Source organism: Sycon ciliatum, chromosome 8 (genome assembly GCF_964019385.1).
Source record: "Sycon ciliatum chromosome 8, ocSycCili1.1, whole genome shotgun sequence".
In the NCBI taxonomy this organism is placed as follows: domain Eukaryota; kingdom Metazoa; phylum Porifera; class Calcarea; order Leucosolenida; family Sycettidae; genus Sycon; species Sycon ciliatum.
The window spans coordinates 384,432-404,038 of NC_088650.1; the positions used below are offsets into that span (position 1 = coordinate 384,432).

Here is a 19,607-nt window from a genome sequence, read left to right on the forward strand (position 1 = left end):
TATTATTTAGCTTTTCCGCTGCCGAGGCCTCCTTTTACGGAATGCTCGATGAAAGGTGGTAGTAGTAGTAGTAGTAGTAGTAGTAGTAGAATTTATTATTTTGATAGGGAAGGCCCTACAGACGTTGCCGTCTTGTTACAGGGAACCCTAAGTGCCCTTTACAGAGCGAAACGAAAACGGATAGATGCTCAACATGACGACACGAGACAGGCAGAGAATTCCACCTATCAGCGCCAAGGAAAGGTGATCTCTGAGTTGACCGGTTTCCTTCGATTCATTTGCTTATGCTCGCCCTTTCATTTACGGAAACGTGTGCTGCTTTTATTCGGATTTAGATCCATTTTATCTCTTTGTCCTTGTCTACAGTGTGCGAAGAACGCGAGTTCACCTTCTTGACGGTAAGGCCTATGTTAGATGTGTTGTCGAAATACTCATGTTCATTGCACATTGGTACGTTACAAGTAAGGCACTGGTCAGTGGCATACTATCGTTGGCAGTTCCCAATCTGGAGGGAAAGGTTCAAGGACTCATTGACCGAGTTTGCCAAATAAATTCGCATATCAGGGAAAATCTCCATTGTGGAGAGGTTCAGTAACTTGTTTGCTTCATACGAAACAAGCCAGTCCGTGCGCCAAGGCCCTTGAGAGACCGATTTTCATTTTCTCGCGGGAATCGTAGCCTCCAAGGCGCCGCACCTGCGGGCTTGTTTTCTGTTGATTTCGCCTATCTCCGAATGGTGAATATTTCAATGAAATTTGCTGCTTAGAGCCCTTCTAGTCTCGTCAGGAGACCTTTCCTACACTGGAGAGATGGCTCGGAGTGATGTAGACACCTATGGCCGTACCCTGGAAAATTATTTTGGAGCTTGCAGTTCGTGAGCAGCCACCAAGGACGAATGTCTCATTTTTGTAATTGCTGAAACGAGGAATATGGTCACCAATTTCACACCAGGTAAGGCATTTACCCATCGCGGACACTAAAGCCGCTTTGTGGGGTGATAGACCAAAGCTTTATCTTTCGAATGCACGAGAAATTAGAGTGATACCTATGTGCCCCACAATTGCACCCGAAATAAACCACGCACAGGCAATATTGTGATTTTGTGAGAAGAGACAATTGAGCATGCTCTAAATCGTCATGACCTGTTGTGTTACTTTTCAAACACCACTCCAAGTGAGCATCTACCAATCCTTTATCAATTTTACAGGGACACTTGAGCTTAGGGGATAGAGGTGGGATATTTCACCAGCTGAAGTACTAGATTTTTTTTCTGAATTTGTTGACTACTAGGTTGCATAGTGTAAATATGTCAGTATTATGTGCATTATTGTGGTGAAATTCTGAGCATCTAATTATAATAGGCACAACAGCACTGGTGCATGCCCTCTCCTAGATCCTGCTCTCTGACTTATTAATTTTCTTGCATTGCACGACTCAAATTCGTCGAATGAAATGAAGGAGTAAATTTGTTGCTGCCAATTAACTGCATCAATTAACTGCATCAGTTCTGTTTTCCTCTGCTGTTCTTCTTTCAGTGTGGTGACTTCTGATCCATGAGGCGATGGCATGAAGTCAATAGTTTGCAGTATGTGCAATATGCGGCAGTCTCTCTGTCAATGGACCTGTGACAGCTGAAGCCCAGATGTTGCAGTTTGATGTCTATGGCCAGCAGCAATCTAATGTTGTTGCACCTTTCCTTCCACACACAGCAATGCGGAATATGTCATGGACAGACATTGCTAAACTGCCTCTTTCGAAGAAGAATCGCAATTCTTGTCTGCCAATAAACAACAGACTAGCCAGCTATAATTACAATTTCGAGGTCGGAGACGCGATCCCGTGAACGTATTGCGCCAACTGCAATGAAGAAGGCCTTAGTGATCTGGATTTATTACCATTCTCGTGTGGATAACTATGGCGTTGTGATCCAAGTCATGCAGACTATAAAATGCCTTAGACGTGAGATAGTGAAGGCATTGCCGACAGCAAGCCAACAGTGGATATGAACCACGCCACCAGCATCATTCTGCACACCAGGAGAATCCAATACATATAGCTGCCAACTCTGATGGTATAGACCCGATAACTTGTTTTCTTACTCTAAGATTGGTATACAATTATACATGTACTAGTGCAATCTCTATCCATATGCGTAATGCACTGTATATGTTTCCGGTGACTGGAGGTAGTTTATCATAGCACTGTTTTATGTCCTGGTTTTGTTGAAGATAAGCATTATCCACTTAACTTGCTAGGTACCGTATCAGTCAGCTCTTTTAGCATTTGGCTTTGTGTCAGGGGTGGTTGGCGGTGTCGCGGGTCATTCCACAGTCCGCAAAGTTGACGTTCTCGGCAACGGAGCGACCCAGTAGGCAATTGATCACCGATAAATATACTGTCATTGGTATCACGGTGCACCACAATGGCATATGGTGTGAATATCATTATGTTATTCTGCAGCGAGTCCTTGTCGTGTAGCTTGCGAAAGTTATTGCATACTGTCATTACGTGGATAATGCATAGTACTGTCTGTACACTCAAGTTTCAAGTCCAGTCCATTTTTGGAAATATGGGCTGGACACTAACGAGGGCCTGGTGACGTGTTCATAGGGCTGAGTTATGCCAAATGGTGCCATTGGCTGGGAGTGAAAGCCTTGCCCCACGCCTGCACCCTAAAAAATGTTTCGAAAATACTCAAATTCGACGACGGCTGAGAATCTAGGAAGATGCCGGACCACAGCGAAACAAGTCATCTGGCTGAAAAACGGAATACACCATTACGTTGCCACGGCTAAGCGCAATTTTTAGGCTCACCACACAGGTAGCGAAATGCCAAAACAAACGAGCCATAGACACAAAACCATTTTCCAAAATTGTCCACCATTGAGAATGCGACTCAAAAAGTACCCGCAAACTGCCCAGTGCGGAAAATGAAAAGTCAACTTTTAGACGACTTTTTTGAATCTGGCGCACGGACTGAAGCCAATGGGTGCAGTCTCGTCTCGTGAAAATCTCGTACTTGTATGATTGGATTTGTTTACTCTGGTCTGGGCTGTTTGTGAGTACCGGCGAGATTGCACTGCCCCAAATAAAGTTTCGTGCCGCCAAAGCAAGAATTACGATCTGCAATCTGTTTGTAGTACCTGTTGTACCTGCAAGTATGTGCAGTTCATGTATCGTACTTTCTCTGTTGCTGTTTCAGTTGCCGTCATGTTGCTAAAGAAATGTTCAGTAGAGAGGTTCTGCAAAACGAAAATTCGAACCGAGTTTCGCGACAGTCCTTGCGAAAGTGTGTACAAATTTTTGCACGAACTTTGCGTTCTGCACATTTTCATAGTTTGCGCGGGCCAAGTGCACGTACGCCATGACCCGATCTCACGAAATTTCCTACGACAGTTCACTTCGCGTTCCCTGCAAGTTTCGCGTCCAAAGTTGCGAAAGTTCGTGCGAAGTTTCGCACTTCATGATGTAGAGCGAAAGTTTGTACGCATTTTCGTTTTGCAGAACCTCTCTAGTGACTCATTTGTTTCATAAAAGACGAGTCAATGAGTCGGTGTGGCTTTGAATTATGAATATTTCGCTGTAGAAGAAATCTATTCGTACATGTATGTCTATTGGAGAAATAATTGTATTCACTGGTTATAAAATAGGTTAAGACAAACTCACAGAATAAATACCATCCCCTTGGTGTTCGTCCTGAAGAGGTTCGTCTGGATATCATTCATACTCACCAAAAGATGTGTAAGATTTTATTATCATGGAGTGCCTTGTTTATCTCTCAGTACCTCCAACCATAGCCTTGCCCCTTTTGACCTCAGGATCAGTGTAGTTGTTTGTACGAGGTGTCGGACCCAGCAATGTATTTGTTTACATTTTAATGTAGAAAGGAAAAGGACATTATTATGGATACGAGTTGAGAGTAACTCTCCATCACTGTAACTTTCTACATTTATTTATGGCTCAACACCCGAGTTTCAAATTACATTTTAATACATGTTTATTGTTCCTCCTTTGCTGTGTTGTTTTAGAAAATCGTGGACTAGCAGTTTGAAGTCATTGAACTATTTCCAAAAGTTGTATCGACATCAACAGGATTACGATTTCAGTGCAATATGATGCCGGATGACCTTATCACAATAGCCCATGATTATAAACCATTATATACACAGAATCAACAAAAACATCTGCGACACGCACCTGGCGTATGGCTACATTTCTCAAATAAATTATAATTCATACATTTACATTTTAATGGATACCTGACCGGTTTCTGCAATTAGAATGCTTCATCAGAGGATGAAGAATGAGGTAGAAAACACTAGCTTATATACACGGTAGGCATGAATTGGCATACTAGTAGTGTAAAGTGGAGAAGGTTGCTAGTCATGTTGCGCTATGCACCAGTAGCTGAGCGTGTAGCAATGCAGTAAAATAATTGTCTTGGCGCAAATGTGGCTAATACACATGGGTAGCGTGAACCTTAGGAAATAGCTAGGTGAAAAGTTGTAAAGCTGTACAAAAGTAAATGAACCATAGGGTTGAACTAGGTGAAAGTTGTAGGTTTGTACAGATGTTTTTGGTTGGTTCCAGAAATTTCTGGAACCAACCAAAATGCAGAGCAAAGTATGCTCTGCCGTATGAGTGAACTAATAATTATTGTAAAAAAGCTGCTTGGTTTTTCTGAAGAAAATCTGAGAATCAGTAAAAAGTGACTGTTTCAGAAGGGAGCGACAGTTTGCTCCGACAAAGTGGGGATGGTATGTGGTACAGAAAACATACTGTTTTTTTTTTTTTTATGCACCGAGTTTGTAGCTTTATTTACAAATACTTGCGGTTTGGGCACTACAGCAATGAATAGCGTACCCAGGAATTCGGGTGGATATCCTCGTTTTCTGAGTCTGAGCCAGAAAAGCTTGCGAATCTTGAGAATATCCTCTAGTAGCTGGTTTGTACGGTTGTACCGGATGAGCTCTGCATTGAGAAATGATCTAAGATTAGACCGGGGGTGGTCTGATTTGAACGGGATGTATAAATATGCATTCCTGTCTTTCTGGAAAGTTCTGTAGGAGAATCTATCTGCATCTATCTTAAAAAATTCTAAATCTAGAAATATGGCTGTAGAAGAAACTTCAGACCAAGTGAGCTTAATATCAGATAAATCGCTGTATACGACGGCATCAAATTTTATCCTATCAAAAGTCTTGCTAACAATTAGGCATAGATTGTCAATGAATCGTCCAAAAAAGTAAACTGATGAACGGAAACTTTGAAGAGCTTTTTTCTCGTGCATAAAAAGAAAAATATTAGCAACGTTGACGGCCATTGGGTTACCCATGGCTTGCGACGGGCGTATACTAGTATTATTTATTCCCGTAGCTATGCAGAAGACGTTACTTCAGTAACGTCTTCTGCATAGCCAGGGTCCACACAGCTTTAATTTGGTATTTGTGTGTTTGTTTGTTTGTTTGTTTGTTTGTGTCACGCCTGGCGCTATCCGTATCTGATGGCAAAAAGCATAGGATGTTATAAATTTTTCAATTCTCCTAATTTGTTGGCATATCCTGGGATTCGAACCCGCACTATCGACTTACTTCGAAGTACATGCATTCCCCCATACACTTCGCATTCATACCCATTCTTCGAAGTTGCTTCACGTTATTATCTTGCGTTTGAAAGCCGTATTTGAATATTGCGGGCAGCTGTATGTGGCCAGCTGTGTTCTATGGTAGGGTACGGTATGGGAGACGGTGTCGTATTACCCTCGATCGTACCTGTCCCGTACCTATCCCCTACCGTACCGTGCCATCAAAGACGGCTGGCCACATACAGCTGTCCGCAATATTCAAATAGGGCTTTCAAATGCAAGATCACAATGTGAAACCACTTGGAAGAATTAGTATGTATGCGAAGTGTATCGGGGATGCATGCAGAGCGCGCAATAGTGCGGGTTCGACTCCCTGGTTATGTCTTTAAAAAAAGGATTTTTTTAAAGAATTTATAACATCCCTATGCTTTTTTTTGTCTAGGTCATCAAGGCAAAAAAAGCATAGCGTAGGGCCCTGAGCTTCCAAGCTCTCCCGTATTTATTTCTGCACCTCGTCTCTCCCGTATTTATTTCTGCACCTCGTGGCATGCCAAGACAGCCAATTGAATTGAGGAGAGGGTGAGAACAACCACGGAAGAAGAGACAAAAGAAAATGAAGAGCACGTACACAAAGTGGGAAGGGATTAGCAACTTACAAAGCAATGGGATGCTCAGCGAGCTATGCAGCGGAAGTGGTGACTGTGATTTTGTTTACTTAGAGATACTGAAGTGCTGTCTGACGAGGGTACGGAATTTGGGCATATCTGGAGCTTGTCTAACACTGGGAGGCAGTTGGAGCCATGTCGAGTAGGAGGAAAAGAAAGGGGAATTTACTAATAGGGTAGACCTAGCCAGGTGGAGAAGAATGCAGCTTCGGGTGGTGCCAGCTGACTTACACCAATTAAGGGACTGTATATGAGCAGGGTGCTGGTCAAGAAAAATTGAATGTGCCAGGGTGCACTTGGAAGCATCAAGGTAGTGTTGCAGAGTGGTAGTGGATGCAGCAGCATACAAGTCTAGATTTGAGATAAAACGATCAGTACGAAATATGATGCGCAGTATACGGCGATGGAGAACTTCTAATTTACCTATGTGGGTTTTGTTAATGGCGGTCCAGGCAGGGAAGCCGTACGTTAAGAGGGGAAGAATGTATGATTTATAAAATTCAATCCGGCAATTTTGGGGCAAATGGGACAAGTGATTTGACATTATGCCGACAGATCGGCATACTTTGGACGACACATGATCAGCATGGTGAGACCAGGAGAGGGCCGAATCTATGACAAGGCCAAGGTGTTTATGGTGGGGCGGTACAGAGATAGGGTGACCGGGATCATGGGGAAAGTGGAAGATGGGCACTGGATCTGTGGGAGGGGAAAAAGGAGGAGCTCAGTTTTGGTCACATTTTGCTTAAGGTACCAAGTGCTCATCCAGTGAACAATGTCGTTGATACAGGTCTGAACTTTGGTGTACAGGGTGGCGTGAGATGGTCAGGAATAGGCCTTGACAGATTATGCTTTAATTGCAGAATTATGCTATTTTTATGCTAAAAGTTATCATATTATGCCGCATTATGCTCACATATGCTGCTAATGTATAATGGTTCTGTGCAAAATAACAGGGGAATTTTTTTGTAGAGGGCGTTGTACTATAGTGGCAAACGTTCAACGGGGTCAACGCACCGGCCGACCTAGCTACGACCATCACTGATTGTAGTGGACTGGACATGTTATCAAGGGAGTCGTAAACCTACAACTTCCTAGTGCATCTACTTGTACTTGTACTTGTAGAACATGTACAACTGTATGGAATTTGATGCGAACAGGCGGATTATTCCAATTTTATGCGATTCGTATGCAATTTGCCTCGAATTATGCGATTATTTGATTTTGGTAGGAATTAAGCGAAAAATTATGCTAGCATAATCTGTCAAGGCCTAGCCAGGAAGCAAGGACAGTGGTATCATCTGCAAACAAAGAAATATTGGGAATTGCATAGGGGAGGTCATTTACGTATGTGAGGAAGAGCAGGGGACCTAAAATGGAGCCCTGGGGCACTCCGGATGTCACAGACTCGGGGTAAGATAAGGTTCCATTCACTGTGACGCACTGATTTCGGTCCAAGAGGTAGCTAGTTATCCAGGCGAGTAGGGAGCCGGAGACACCATAGGCACGAAGTTTGGCCATCAGGCCCTTGTACATGGTACATGGTACATGGTTTGTGTGTGTTTCACCTAGTTCGGTTGGTATGTACACGCTAAAAAGTCAGATAGTGTTGGGTTTGTTCCCAAAGGGCTCGGCTGCTTGAACGTGTAATGTTCTACCTATCACCGGTGCTGCCACTTTTCCATATTTTTCCGTATTGGTACGGAAAATCACTCCTTCGTCCGCACTACGGAATTCTAGAAGAATGGTACCTAAAATTGAAGAGGCCTATCGATCAGCTACATGTCTGTACGTAGAAGCATGGCAAGCGCAAGCTTAGTGACGAATAACCCTGTACCAAAGCGAGAAACAGCACTGTTAATTAGCCTGGCCATAATAATACGCCTACCCCTGACATGCTTGCCTGCCTACTCATTTGCACGCATGCATTCTTGCCGGAAATGTGGCGACAATAATTTATTCATGGACTGATCTTCTTTTTTAGTGTTTGCACACTCTTGGCTGCTGCTGTGGCACTTTTGTATTTTCGTGCTGCTGCGCTCTGTACTGCTGCACTAGCCGTATTAACTGTCGTACCCAGATGCACACATTCAGTCCCTGGCTACGCTTTGGAATTGTTTTCGTTGCCTATGTCCTCATCTCTCTTCGTTTTGTTTTCGCTGCGTGGGCTCTCATTTATCTTTGCTTGCTTGCTTGTATTGCTGAGGGTACATATGCTGGTTTGTATTCGTGGGTCCCCATGGTGCATGGGTCACGCGTACTCATCCAGCGGATATGTGTGAATAATAATATTAATACAGCGAGTGCATGCTTTGAAGCCCATCATGTTGATCGTCTCACTGTTCTTTCCAGATTGCACCTCTCGGTTTGGGGATGTGCATTGAAGCACCCCATACTAACGGTCTATACTGTCCTCTCTTGGTCACCACTCTCCCTATTACCTATATTGTAATTACCATTCATGTATTGCGCTTCAGATTTTCTTCCGTTTTGTCTATCAACAAAGAAGTGTATTGCCACCCAGTTGTCTATGCAACATCACAAGGAGAAGAGGACTATAAAAGTAAAGGAAGTAGAGCAGCAAAATAATCAGGCAACATTTTTTCACGCTCATCGCAAATAGAGCTAGGGAATGCTGAAGACGCTGCAAGACGGAGACAACTTGCTGGCTGCGCATTCCGGCCCATATACCTCATCTGGTTCCGACGAGGCGAAATCAGCGAGCGTCTCAGGCTGCGACTGTATGAGGCGTACATCATACCTGTCCTCATGTACAAAGTGGCACCTGGGGTCTTTCCAAAACTGAAATGGTTTGAATGGACAGTTTCCACCGACGACAGCTACGCTCAATCATTGACATGCATCATCCCCGGCACATATCGAATGAGACCCTGTACAGGAGGTGCAAAACCCAGCCATTAAGCGTCACCATCAACCGCCTGCGGATCGGACTCCTTGGGCACGTTCTGCGCTCACCAGTCGACACCCCGGCACAACTCGCTATGGGTGCGTACTTCCGCCGGGCCAGTGACCCGGCTGCACAACGCTTCCGCGGCCGGCCGCGTACCACCCTTGCAACCACCGTCATCGCCGACCTGACCAGCCATGGTATTCCCACCCGGACGCAGACCGATCTTGAGACCTGGCGCACCAGAGCCCAAGACAAAAAAGGCTGGCGCACCCTGAAGGCAACTTGCCAGAAGCAAACTGTTCAAACCACTCCACACCGAATATTCAGAAATGACGAGACAACTCACCAGCTATTATCAATGAACTAATAATTTTCACCTTTCTGTAGTGCATCCAATTGATCACAGCTATTCTGCTCTACAGCATTGTTCCTCAAGATGGTGAGCTTTCTGTTTGTCTTTCTCTTTATCATCATCCTGAATGGCACAAGTGAAGTAGGCATCCCCGCTTACAGCGCGATAGTGCTTATAATAATAATAATCGCAAATAGAAGGGATGTGTGTGCATGTACTTGTGTGTAAATGCGTGTGTGTATGGGCCCATGGTGCACATATGTGTGCATGTACTTGTGTGTAAATGCGTGTGTGTATGGGCCCATGGTGCACATATGTGTGCATGTACTTGTGTGTAAATGCGTGTGTGTATGGGCCCATGGTGCACATATGTGTGCATGTACTTGTGTGTAAATGCGTGTGTGTATGGCCCATGGTGCACATATGTGTGCATGTGCGTGCACTCGTTTGTTTGAATATTGTGTTCACATGCTTACATTGTATTCTCCATAACAGTATTCTCTGAGCAGTTCAAGCAAAACTATTAACAAAATGGGATCATCGAAAAAGTTTGCAGAAGCCCACGAAACTAACAGAGTGATTTTCGGGCAAGATCACCCATTCCTCCCCCCCCCCCCATGAACATATTTTTGCAATTCAGGTTTCACACCCTGCATGTATGTGTACATGTGTGCTTTGCAATTTTCAAGTGCAAGCCCCTCCCTCCCCATCCCAGAACCAATTATGTTCGTTTTGTAGGCTTCTGGAATTCTGTTAAATTTTGCAATGGTCCCTAAGAAAGACAAAAACAGAAACAGTGACGTGTTTACACCACTCTCTGTTCGTATCACTAATACTCTTAACACTATACATATATGTATCTATGTGTCGGCTGATGTTCAATTAACCAGGCAACACCGAAACTGTTACCCAGGCAACACTGAAACTGTTACGCAGGCAACAACGGAATTGTTACCCAGGCAACATGAAGACATCTGCTACTAAGCTCTTGCTTTTTGCTCTGTGTCTACTGGGAAGTGTGATATGCATAGCCGGTGTTGGTAAGCTATATGTTTTATTAAGCCATGGTAAAGATTATCTTTGATTCTCAAGTACGCGCACACCGATTTTTGGCGGTCAAGCTAGGACAGCAATGCTGCCATGACTGCACTGCTACTAGAAAGTTTGTGGCCAGTACTGCCGAAAGCATGTATACCTGGTGATGATGAATGGGGATAACGGACTGACACGGAGGCATAATGATGTCTGGTACCAATGTTTGTGCTACGATGCTGGGTTCATGTAGCAGTACCTATGGAGTGACAGTTTATTGATAGAAGGGAGTAGTGGGGATGTGGTTGCATGGCGAAGTGGTGTTAGGCTCCCTGCCCTGCACACTGCATTTGGCGGAAAAAGTAAGAAGTAGTGAAAACGTTTTCAGCGGACCACGGACGGGTACTTATACAAGGTTGCGTTTTAGCTTTTATGTATTCCTGCTCTTTCGAGCACGCATTGAGCAACTTCTTTTATGTATTCCTGCTCTTTCGAGTACACATTGAGCAACTTCTTTTATGTATTCCTGCTCTTTCGAGTACACATTGAGCAACTTCTTTTATGTATTCCTGCTCTTTCAAATACACATTGAGCAACTTCTTTTATGTTTTCCTGCTCTTTTGAGTACACATTGAGCAACTTCTTTTATGTATTCCTGCTCTTTCTGATACACATTGAGCAACTTCTTTCTGTGTTTTCAAACTTTTGCTGTTTTGGCGGTGTGTGGATTTCTGTCGGCGTCCTATTTCCTGCTTCAGCTTTCCAGGGGAATTTTTGGGTGCAAACTCTTTTTGTTCAGGCCGTAGAAGACTGTACTGTAGTTCTTTTTTGCTGAGCGTGACACGATGCAAAGCAATCCACATCTGTTTTTCACAGTACCGTTCCGCAACAGCATGGCGAACATTGTCGGTAGCTTGAAAATTGATCATCTGTGATCGATCGCCTTGAAAATTTCAAACGTCAAGGACAGAAAATAGACCGCCATCGGATGATATCAGTAGCTTTTGGAGGTTCTGCAACATCAGTAATCATGGCGACAACAATTCTACGTAGCCTCCATCTCCTTGCCGGAGTCAGCCTGAGGTTCATGGGTATGGGTACAACATGAGCGACACTTAACGAAGTCAACGACGACAAACAGAAAGCATTCATTCTGAGGAGAGCATTTTTGTACCGTATCTTTTGAATTGCCAGTGATTTTCTTCAGGCATTGAACACGTAAAAAGCACATCCCTGGTCAGTGTGCAACTGCACTTGAACAGGTTTGCGCATACGCAGTGTATGCGCAAGTTGGTTGCGTTCACATGTACGTAGTGTGCTAGGGGCCTACACACCGTAAATTAAATTTCACGGTTCGCGTGAGACTCGGCTAGAAGTTGAGTTTTCCGCATCCGCCGTGGGAACGCCACCACCCTCTAGGATCAAGGCGCAAATTCAACTCCTAAAGCGATGGGAGGTGAGAAGATCAGACCCACCACAAAGTGGTCAAAGACCAAAATCCCATTAACTGCATCCATGGGGGGGGGGGGGGGGCAGTACGGTTTGGTTGAGAAGCACCATGCACATAAGGTGGAAGAATGGCGAGGCAGTAGTAAGCCATGAACGGAGACCCCCTCGACTTAGGCCTCGGCCTTTGGGGAATCCATAAATAATAATAAAAAAAACTGAAAACCCCATGTACGAGGTGATTATGCATTTTTAAGCATGATTGTAAAATCGTACAATATCGGGGTGTCAGTGCGCATGTGTATACATTTTTTGGCCTCACTCAGAAGATGATCCCTTTCTTTCTATCTTCACCAAGTTTCAACTGAATATGACTATCATAACGCCCCAAGGAATGGATTACATTTGGGTTGATATGATGCTATGAATATGAAGGTTTTAGATTCTAAGCATTGTGTAAAATGACTATGTTTAGTGTTATTTCATCGCATTCTTCCATTCTACACACATACATGTACATGCTAGAACAGTGACAAGTACTAATGCCAAAAAATCAAAGTCTTCCGCAAGCAATTAGAGCCCTAAGGAAGTGGCTTCCCAGCATCCACTGAAACCAAAAAGTTTTAAAGAACCACAACATGTGCATTACAATTGAAATAGAGCATGGCCCGGGTCTGGCAACACCATAGAAGCATGATTACTTGAAGATCATAGTAGCGTGTGGACTATGAACAGAACAATGAACCGGAATAAATAAGAAGAGGATTATTCAATGAATTATTACAGTACTGGATGTCAAGCACCGGCGAAGACACTGGGAACAGAAGATTTAGCAACAACAGGAACAACAACAATGACAACAACAACAATGGTAACAAATTACCATCAAGATCAAAGGAGGAGTCAACCAACAGAGGTTCAGCAGCGTGAAGCGAGCCTGGGACCGATCGGTGGTGATGAGGAGAATGACACGGAGGACGACACTGAGGACGAGTTGGAAGATGAGACGGGGGACGAGGTTGCGGTTGGTGGAGACGAGGAATCGGATGGTGATTTGATCGTAAGAAGTCTGCCGTTTTTCTTCATCTGTTGTCTCACCCTAAGTGTCTGCAGGTGTATGATGATTTTAGGTTTTCTGTTCTTTGTCGTGCACGGTACGCTAGTCAGTTGAAAGTACTTGAGGCTGTTTGTATTCGTTTGCATAAGCCTGATCTTTGTAAGCAGAAGAAACATGTAGCTGCGTTAAGATTGTTTTCGTAGGTGCACAGCATGATTGTTTGTCTCACTACACAGTTCTAGCGTTGCAATTAGTTCCTCACCCCTGTTGCACTTAGCTCTCACTTTACTTCTATTGTCTCACCTTCCCTCATTCTATTTTTAGCACTTTGTTTTGTTCTCGTAACACATTATTGAATGTATATAAATTATTGATTTGGCATGGTTATTCTTCAGTCACGGCTTTCCACTGATGATTGTGACAAGAAAATCGATTTTGGTAAACCTTCATGACTTTGTTGTAGTGTGGCGATGACAGCAGAATTTGTTCTCTTTATAGCTATTATAAAACTGTTGTCTCCGCGTCGATTATTTAAGTAAATAAGAAAGAAGAAGAAATTGTCCGAAGGGCCTCCAGGAGAACGTGTCCAAACCTGCGCCACACATGGTCATCAGCTCAACTGGATCCACTGGATGATGGTGGGTTTCCTCTTGGTGTCGGCCGAGCAGCATATCCAGTGGTAGCCTGGGTCCGCTGTAATTGCTGGGCCGTGGGAGTCTAGGCTGCATCAGGAAGGCTGGTCGAGGTGAAACAGCCACCGTTGCCCTGGGTAGTGGAGTTGAAACACTCCTAGGCCAGAAGAATGTACCAGGGGATGTTGATGGCGACATGGTGGCCGCCGGGGACGGGAGACTGCTGATGGTCGTGGTTGTTGACGCTGACGCTGGGGAACATGACACTGGGATTTCGTAGAAGAGGTTGACAAGCTCTCGTATATTCTTGTCTTGCTTCTCCAGGTCATCGCTCGTTATTATTATTAATTCAACATCTCCTGGCTCGTCAGAAGACTGCCAATATATATGAAAAGTTATAGGAGAATAGAATGCTCTGACAGCGAGCGTTGCTTGCTTGCTAGCTGAATCTGTGCTGGGTTCATCCGGCTCAATATTTGATGCCATATCTGTATCAGAAGTCGTTTTATGGCTTTCTTCTCCATTAGTAGATCCAGTGCTGTCGCTACTACTGCTATTACATGAACTTTCTGGGCCTGGTTCGGCAGGCTCCTCACAAACGGGATCCATAAAAGGGCGATTTTACATTATTTCTGCTACTGAAGCGATCGCGAAGAGCAACAAACTGCTCTAAAATAAAGACAAACCTAGTCTTCTTGAACAAAACACATGCTGGGAAAGGAAGATGAAGACCGAGGGAAGTCTCTCACTGTGCTATATTTGGAATATTGTACCGCATGCATTGGATATATACGAGACGGTTTGCTGATTTTACGCATTTGCTTAGAAACGAAAAATGCTTAGAAATGCATAATCACCTCGTACATGTGTGTGTGTGTGTATGCGGGGTTGAGAAGACACTAATGTGTCCGCACAAAGCGAAAGGTAGTGTCAGAAACGGCCGAGTTCACACTCCGGTGCCAATTACTTGAATGCAGGAGGAATTTTGGACTGCCTCTCTGTCTTTCTCAGTCTCTCTCCATGTCTCTCACATTTCTCTCTCTCAATCTCTCTGTCTGTCACTCGCTCTCCATCTCAGTGTATATGTATGCGTACACCTTCCCGTACAGGTATCGATAGGCACATTGCTACCCGTACCTTCGTGGAAAATGGGACCGTGTTGTCAACATTTACACTGGAAAAGGCCCACGTGAGAACACACTCTGTAGATCCGGGTTATGCTATACAACAGACAGGCCATCCAAACATGGTTGACCTAGTTACAACTAAGGATGTTGCTGTGAACAGCAAGATAACCATTATAGCACTGGTATACGATGCAGATACTCTCTACACCTTTCAACTCATCTTGATTTCCCGTGCTGCACCCGTTGTGACACAAGAGAGATTGTCCGTACCCCTGTCTCGGCTTTTCCTGGATGGGATTTCCATCAGCACAAATCTATCCAAGCCGGCAACACTCATTCGTAACGTGAGTGTGTTGCTTAGCAACCCAGCACTTCAAAATGTAACAGTTACAGCCATGGGAAAGGATGTCAAGATGAAATGGGAGCTACCAAGTACTGACCTACAACTGGACAATCCGTTCACTGTCAACGTCATTGTTGAGGATAATGCTGAAGGACTAAGGTTTCCTGACAGCACTGGCATGTATAACATCACTGCCCTTCGTAATGGAGTGTCCTCATCAAATGTCACCGTCTTTGTGGAAGGTGAGTTCAGAACAACAGGGGCAATTCTTAGAACACGGAAGAATGGCTCATGGTCTATGCAACTTGTGATGGCAGCTTTGATCCAATGATAACTAGACAGCGATGCCTTATGTACAAATCAAAAGATCAGCCCTGCACCAAGTTTAACTGACACACCATGCTCAGGAGAAATAACCCACATGATTCAGTGTAACAGTTATCCGTGTTGTATACGTTTGCTGCGACTTCCTCATGTACACATTCCAGCATGCGGACCACATCTCTCCTCCCCACCCCACCCCACCCCCCTCCCCGCCCTCGCCCCAACACTATGTTTTCTGATGAACACACAATATGCATGAAATTACATGTAAATGTACGTTGAAAATCAACACAATTTTGCGAATCGACCTTTCTTCAGTATCACTTTTCAACGAGGACAAAGCAAAGTCGGCCAAACGGAGCCTAGAGGAAGAGGATCATCCTCTCCACTTCAACATTGTGATACTGACATAGGTACAACACGAAACAACTAAAAAAATTGAAAAGAAAAATGACCAAGGAACTGCAAGTTACGCTATAATGTCCAACTGGTGGTGTTAGTGGACTTTATGGCGTAACGTGTAGTTCCTTGGTCCTTTTTCGTTCCTATAAATTAATCCTTGGCTCTCCATCTGAGTCAACTAAAAAATACACAAGAAAACTGTACGCCCGCCGCCGCGCTGACTGTGGCCTGAGAATTTTCTTTTCCCATCAAAATGTACGAGGAGCACTTAAAAATCAGCTACAGACGTACCTTTACTCCTTTTTCGAAACACGAAAGTCGTCTCTCCACTTTCAAACCGGGAACAAAACATACTAGTGGTCCCTTTCAGCTGCTCCACGAGCGCAGGCAATGTTCACCAAGGGCCACAGAGCATCATCCATTCCGGCCAAACAGCTAAAATACAAGTAAACCTGCATGCCTGAGTACATGAGCACATGAGTGGAGTCATGCAGTAAATAGTCAATTTCAGTGTTTCTGCTCCGAACAGCAACTAACTTTGACTAGCTACAAAGTTTACATCAAAGGATCAAACAAGAACCATTTTCTTCAGTTTTTTCGGAAGAAAGCTTTTCCTTGTGCTTGGCCTAGGTCCATAATCACACCTCGGAGTGGTACAAGAATTACAACTCCCAGATATGCTCGATTGCTGGCCATGTCAATCTGTCTCTCTCTGTCTCTCTCTCTCTGCCTTTCTGTCTGTCTCTCTCTCTCCCTTTCTCTTTTTCTCTCTTTCTCTTTCTCTCTCTCTCTCTCTCTCTCTCTCTCTCTCTCTCTCTCTCTCTCTCTCTCTCTCTCTCTCTCTCTTTCTCTCTTTCTCTCTCTCTCTCCCTCTGTCTCTGACTCTCTCTCTCTCTGTCTCTCTCCCTCTTTCTTTTCTCTCTCTCTCTCTCTCTCTCTCTCTCTCTCTCTCTCTCTCCGTACAAACCGAAAATTCAAATGAGCTTGACTTCATCTCGTTTTGCAAGGCGGGAGAGAAGCCAGTTCGCGTTCAGCCCAGACGGAAGTTGGTTACGACTGATCTCCTGTCAGCGGCCTCAGACTGGAAACTTCTTGTCGACTCAGTTAGTGCAAAGATTTCTTTCCCTAGCTGTGTTGCACTTACCACCCTAAGACCAGATATAGTTCTGTACTCTACGAGTCGTAGGATTGTATTCTGGATGGAGTTGACAGTTTGTACTGAGGACAGATTCAGTGTCAGTAACTCGCGGAAGGACAGGCGGTATGCGGATCTGGCCGATCAATGCCGAGCAAACGGGTGGCAGGTCGTTTCTTTTTCGGTTGAGGTAGGTGTGCGTGGTTTCATCCCGGACTCTCTTCGGAGGGCTCTGAAAGCGCTTGGGTTTTCTAATCGAAGAATAAAATTTATTCCCGTAGCTATGCAGAAGACGTTACTTCAGTAACGTCTGGCGCTAGCCAGGGTCCACACAGCTTTAATTTGGTGTTTGTTTGTTTGTTTGTTTGTTTGTTTGTTTGTGTCACGCCTGGCTCTATCCCGTATCTGTCCCGTACCGTATCGCACAGCTGGCCATTTGCTGGCTCCCGTATCTGTCCCGTACCGTACCGTACCATCAAACACAGCTGGCTACAAACAGCTGGCCACAATATTATGTACATGTATAGGACTCCCTGTGTGTTGCAACTGTGGTTGAAGGGGACGGTTGCACTTTTTGTAGCTCCATTTTATCTGAGTTTTCAGTCGTTTCTCTTACTAGTCTTGCCAAGGAGGTGGCGCTGAGTCCACCAGAGTTGCCCCTGTCGTATTTCTGAATTTGCTGGGGCGAGGGTTCCGCGACGCGGTCGCCAAGGCAGTGTCTTTTCAGTCACAACCGTTGTCGTGCTCGTCTCTCCATTCGCGGTGGTGTAGCTGACCCCCGAATGGTTTCAAACTGCAAAGCTTGGAGGAGTACAGTGGTGGCAGAGGCATGAGCTGTGAGTGGAGACGGTTGCTGGAGATGGATGGTGATGCAGGGAGAAGAGTTACGCTGCCTGACGCCGCGTGGGAAATTGTTTGAACCTGTAATTTCAGTTCGAGCGCGGTGGACTTCTAGACGATGTGTCCTCATGGCTGTTTTTCAACACTTGGCCTATCGCTGATATCCCTGCGTGGGATGTTCTTCCAGTGGAGTCCAGGCGGGACTTCGGGTGCCCACACTCCATCACCTGGTTGATTGTTTCGGAACTGCAAAAATAATTATTGTTTCCTATTTTGTGCGCATCTCTTGTCATCTCTCTTTTCTATACGTCGCACGCCAGATGTACTACTATCGCCGTCTTTCTCTTGCTTTCTCTCCCTGCTTGCTGTTTTTTGTTTCTGTTGCCACTGTCCCTCATCATACCCATGCTTGGGTGGTGGGCGGCGTGACCCGTTCGGGTAGCTGCCAATACAGTACGACTCCCTGATGTATAGAGAGACTTTCTGGAAAGAAATAGGGAGACGAGGAGGAAATGAAATTAGAATGGATGTTAGTTGCCGAATAGGTGATACGATGCGTCAGCAAAAACATGCTTTGGAAGAGAGATCCCGTCGTCTCCAAAATAGGCGTGAACGGGCGAGTCAACGCCGGTCACAGGAAACGTCGGCAGAGAGATCCCGTCGACTCCAGAACGCGCGTGCTCGGCAGAGTCAGCGCCGTCCCAGGAAACATTTCCATCAGTTTCCACAACATGCACGATGAGCTAAGTAACAAAGCATAGCGTAGGGCCCTGAGCTTCCAAGCTCTCTCGTTTGTAATTTGTGCAGTAAGACGTCTCTGCAAAGCAGCTACATCATCTGGTTGCGACGTCAACAAAAACACTGGTCGGAAGATCCACTTTTCTGAGGTACTGTATGTGGGGCTCCGTTTATTGAGGTGCGTTGAAATTTATTCTCTTTATCTTATTATTTCTGCTTTTTATCTCATTAAAAAAATTCTGCGCATTTTTTTCTCCATCTGCGCATGAAATCTAGACTGACAACCTGCTTGTTAACTCATGCACCTGCTTTCAGGCGTAAAAACCCTGTTGTAGAGGTCTCAGTCGTCATTCGTTAGACTTACCTGTCTTTATAAATGTAACTTACTCTCTCGCTTTCTCTCTCTCTCTGTCTCTCTCTGTCTCTCTTTGTCTCTCTCTGTCTCTCTCTCTCTTTCTCTCTCTCTCTCTCTCTCTCTCTCTCTCTCTCTTTCTCTCTCTCTCTCCCTCTGTCTCTGACTCTCTCTCTCTCTGTCTCTCTCCCTCTTTCTTTTCTCTCTCTCTCTCTCTCTCTCTCTCTCTCTCTCTCTCTCCGTACAAACCGAAAATTCAAATGAGCTTGACTTCATCTCGTTTTGCAAGGCGGGAGAGAAGCCAGTTCGCGTTCAGCCCAGACGGAAGTTGGTTACGACTGATCTCCTGTCAGCGGCCTCAGACTGGAAACTTCTTGTCGACTCAGTTAGTGCAAAGATTTCTTTCCCTAGCTGTGTTGCACTTACCACCCTAAGACCAGATATAGTTCTGTACTCTACGAGTCGTAGGATTGTATTCTGGATGGAGTTGACAGTTTGTACTGAGGACAGATTCAGTGTCAGTAACTCGCGGAAGGACAGGCGGTATGCGGATCTGGCCGATCAATGCCGAGCAAACGGGTGGCAGGTCGTTTCTTTTTCGGTTGAGGTAGGTGTGCGTGGTTTCATCCCGGACTCTCTTCGGAGGGCTCTGAAAGCGCTTGGGTTT

The 19,607-nt window shown here is 44.9% G+C and overlaps 1 protein-coding gene and 1 long non-coding RNA gene across 2 annotated transcripts in view; both read left to right on the forward strand.

The window, feature by feature from the left end:
* The first annotated feature begins 625 nt into the window (after positions 1 to 625).
* On the forward strand, positions 626 to 2,460 carry LOC135822526 (uncharacterized). Its single transcript, XR_010554499.1, has 2 exons — positions 626 to 951; positions 1,536 to 2,460. It is a non-coding gene; the product is annotated as an uncharacterized LOC135822526 (long non-coding RNA).
* Positions 2,461 to 10,406: 7,946 nt separating this feature from the next.
* LOC135822638 (sushi, von Willebrand factor type A, EGF and pentraxin domain-containing protein 1-like) overlaps positions 10,407 to 19,607 on the forward strand; it is a 36,697-nt gene continuing 27,496 nt past the window's right edge. The window contains exons 1-2 of the mRNA XM_065335446.1: positions 10,407 to 10,552; positions 14,789 to 15,391. Of these exons, the coding sequence (XP_065191518.1) occupies positions 10,477 to 10,552; positions 14,789 to 15,391 (679 nt within the window). The 5' untranslated portion in view covers positions 10,407 to 10,476. The remainder of the gene's footprint in view (positions 10,553 to 14,788; positions 15,392 to 19,607) is intronic.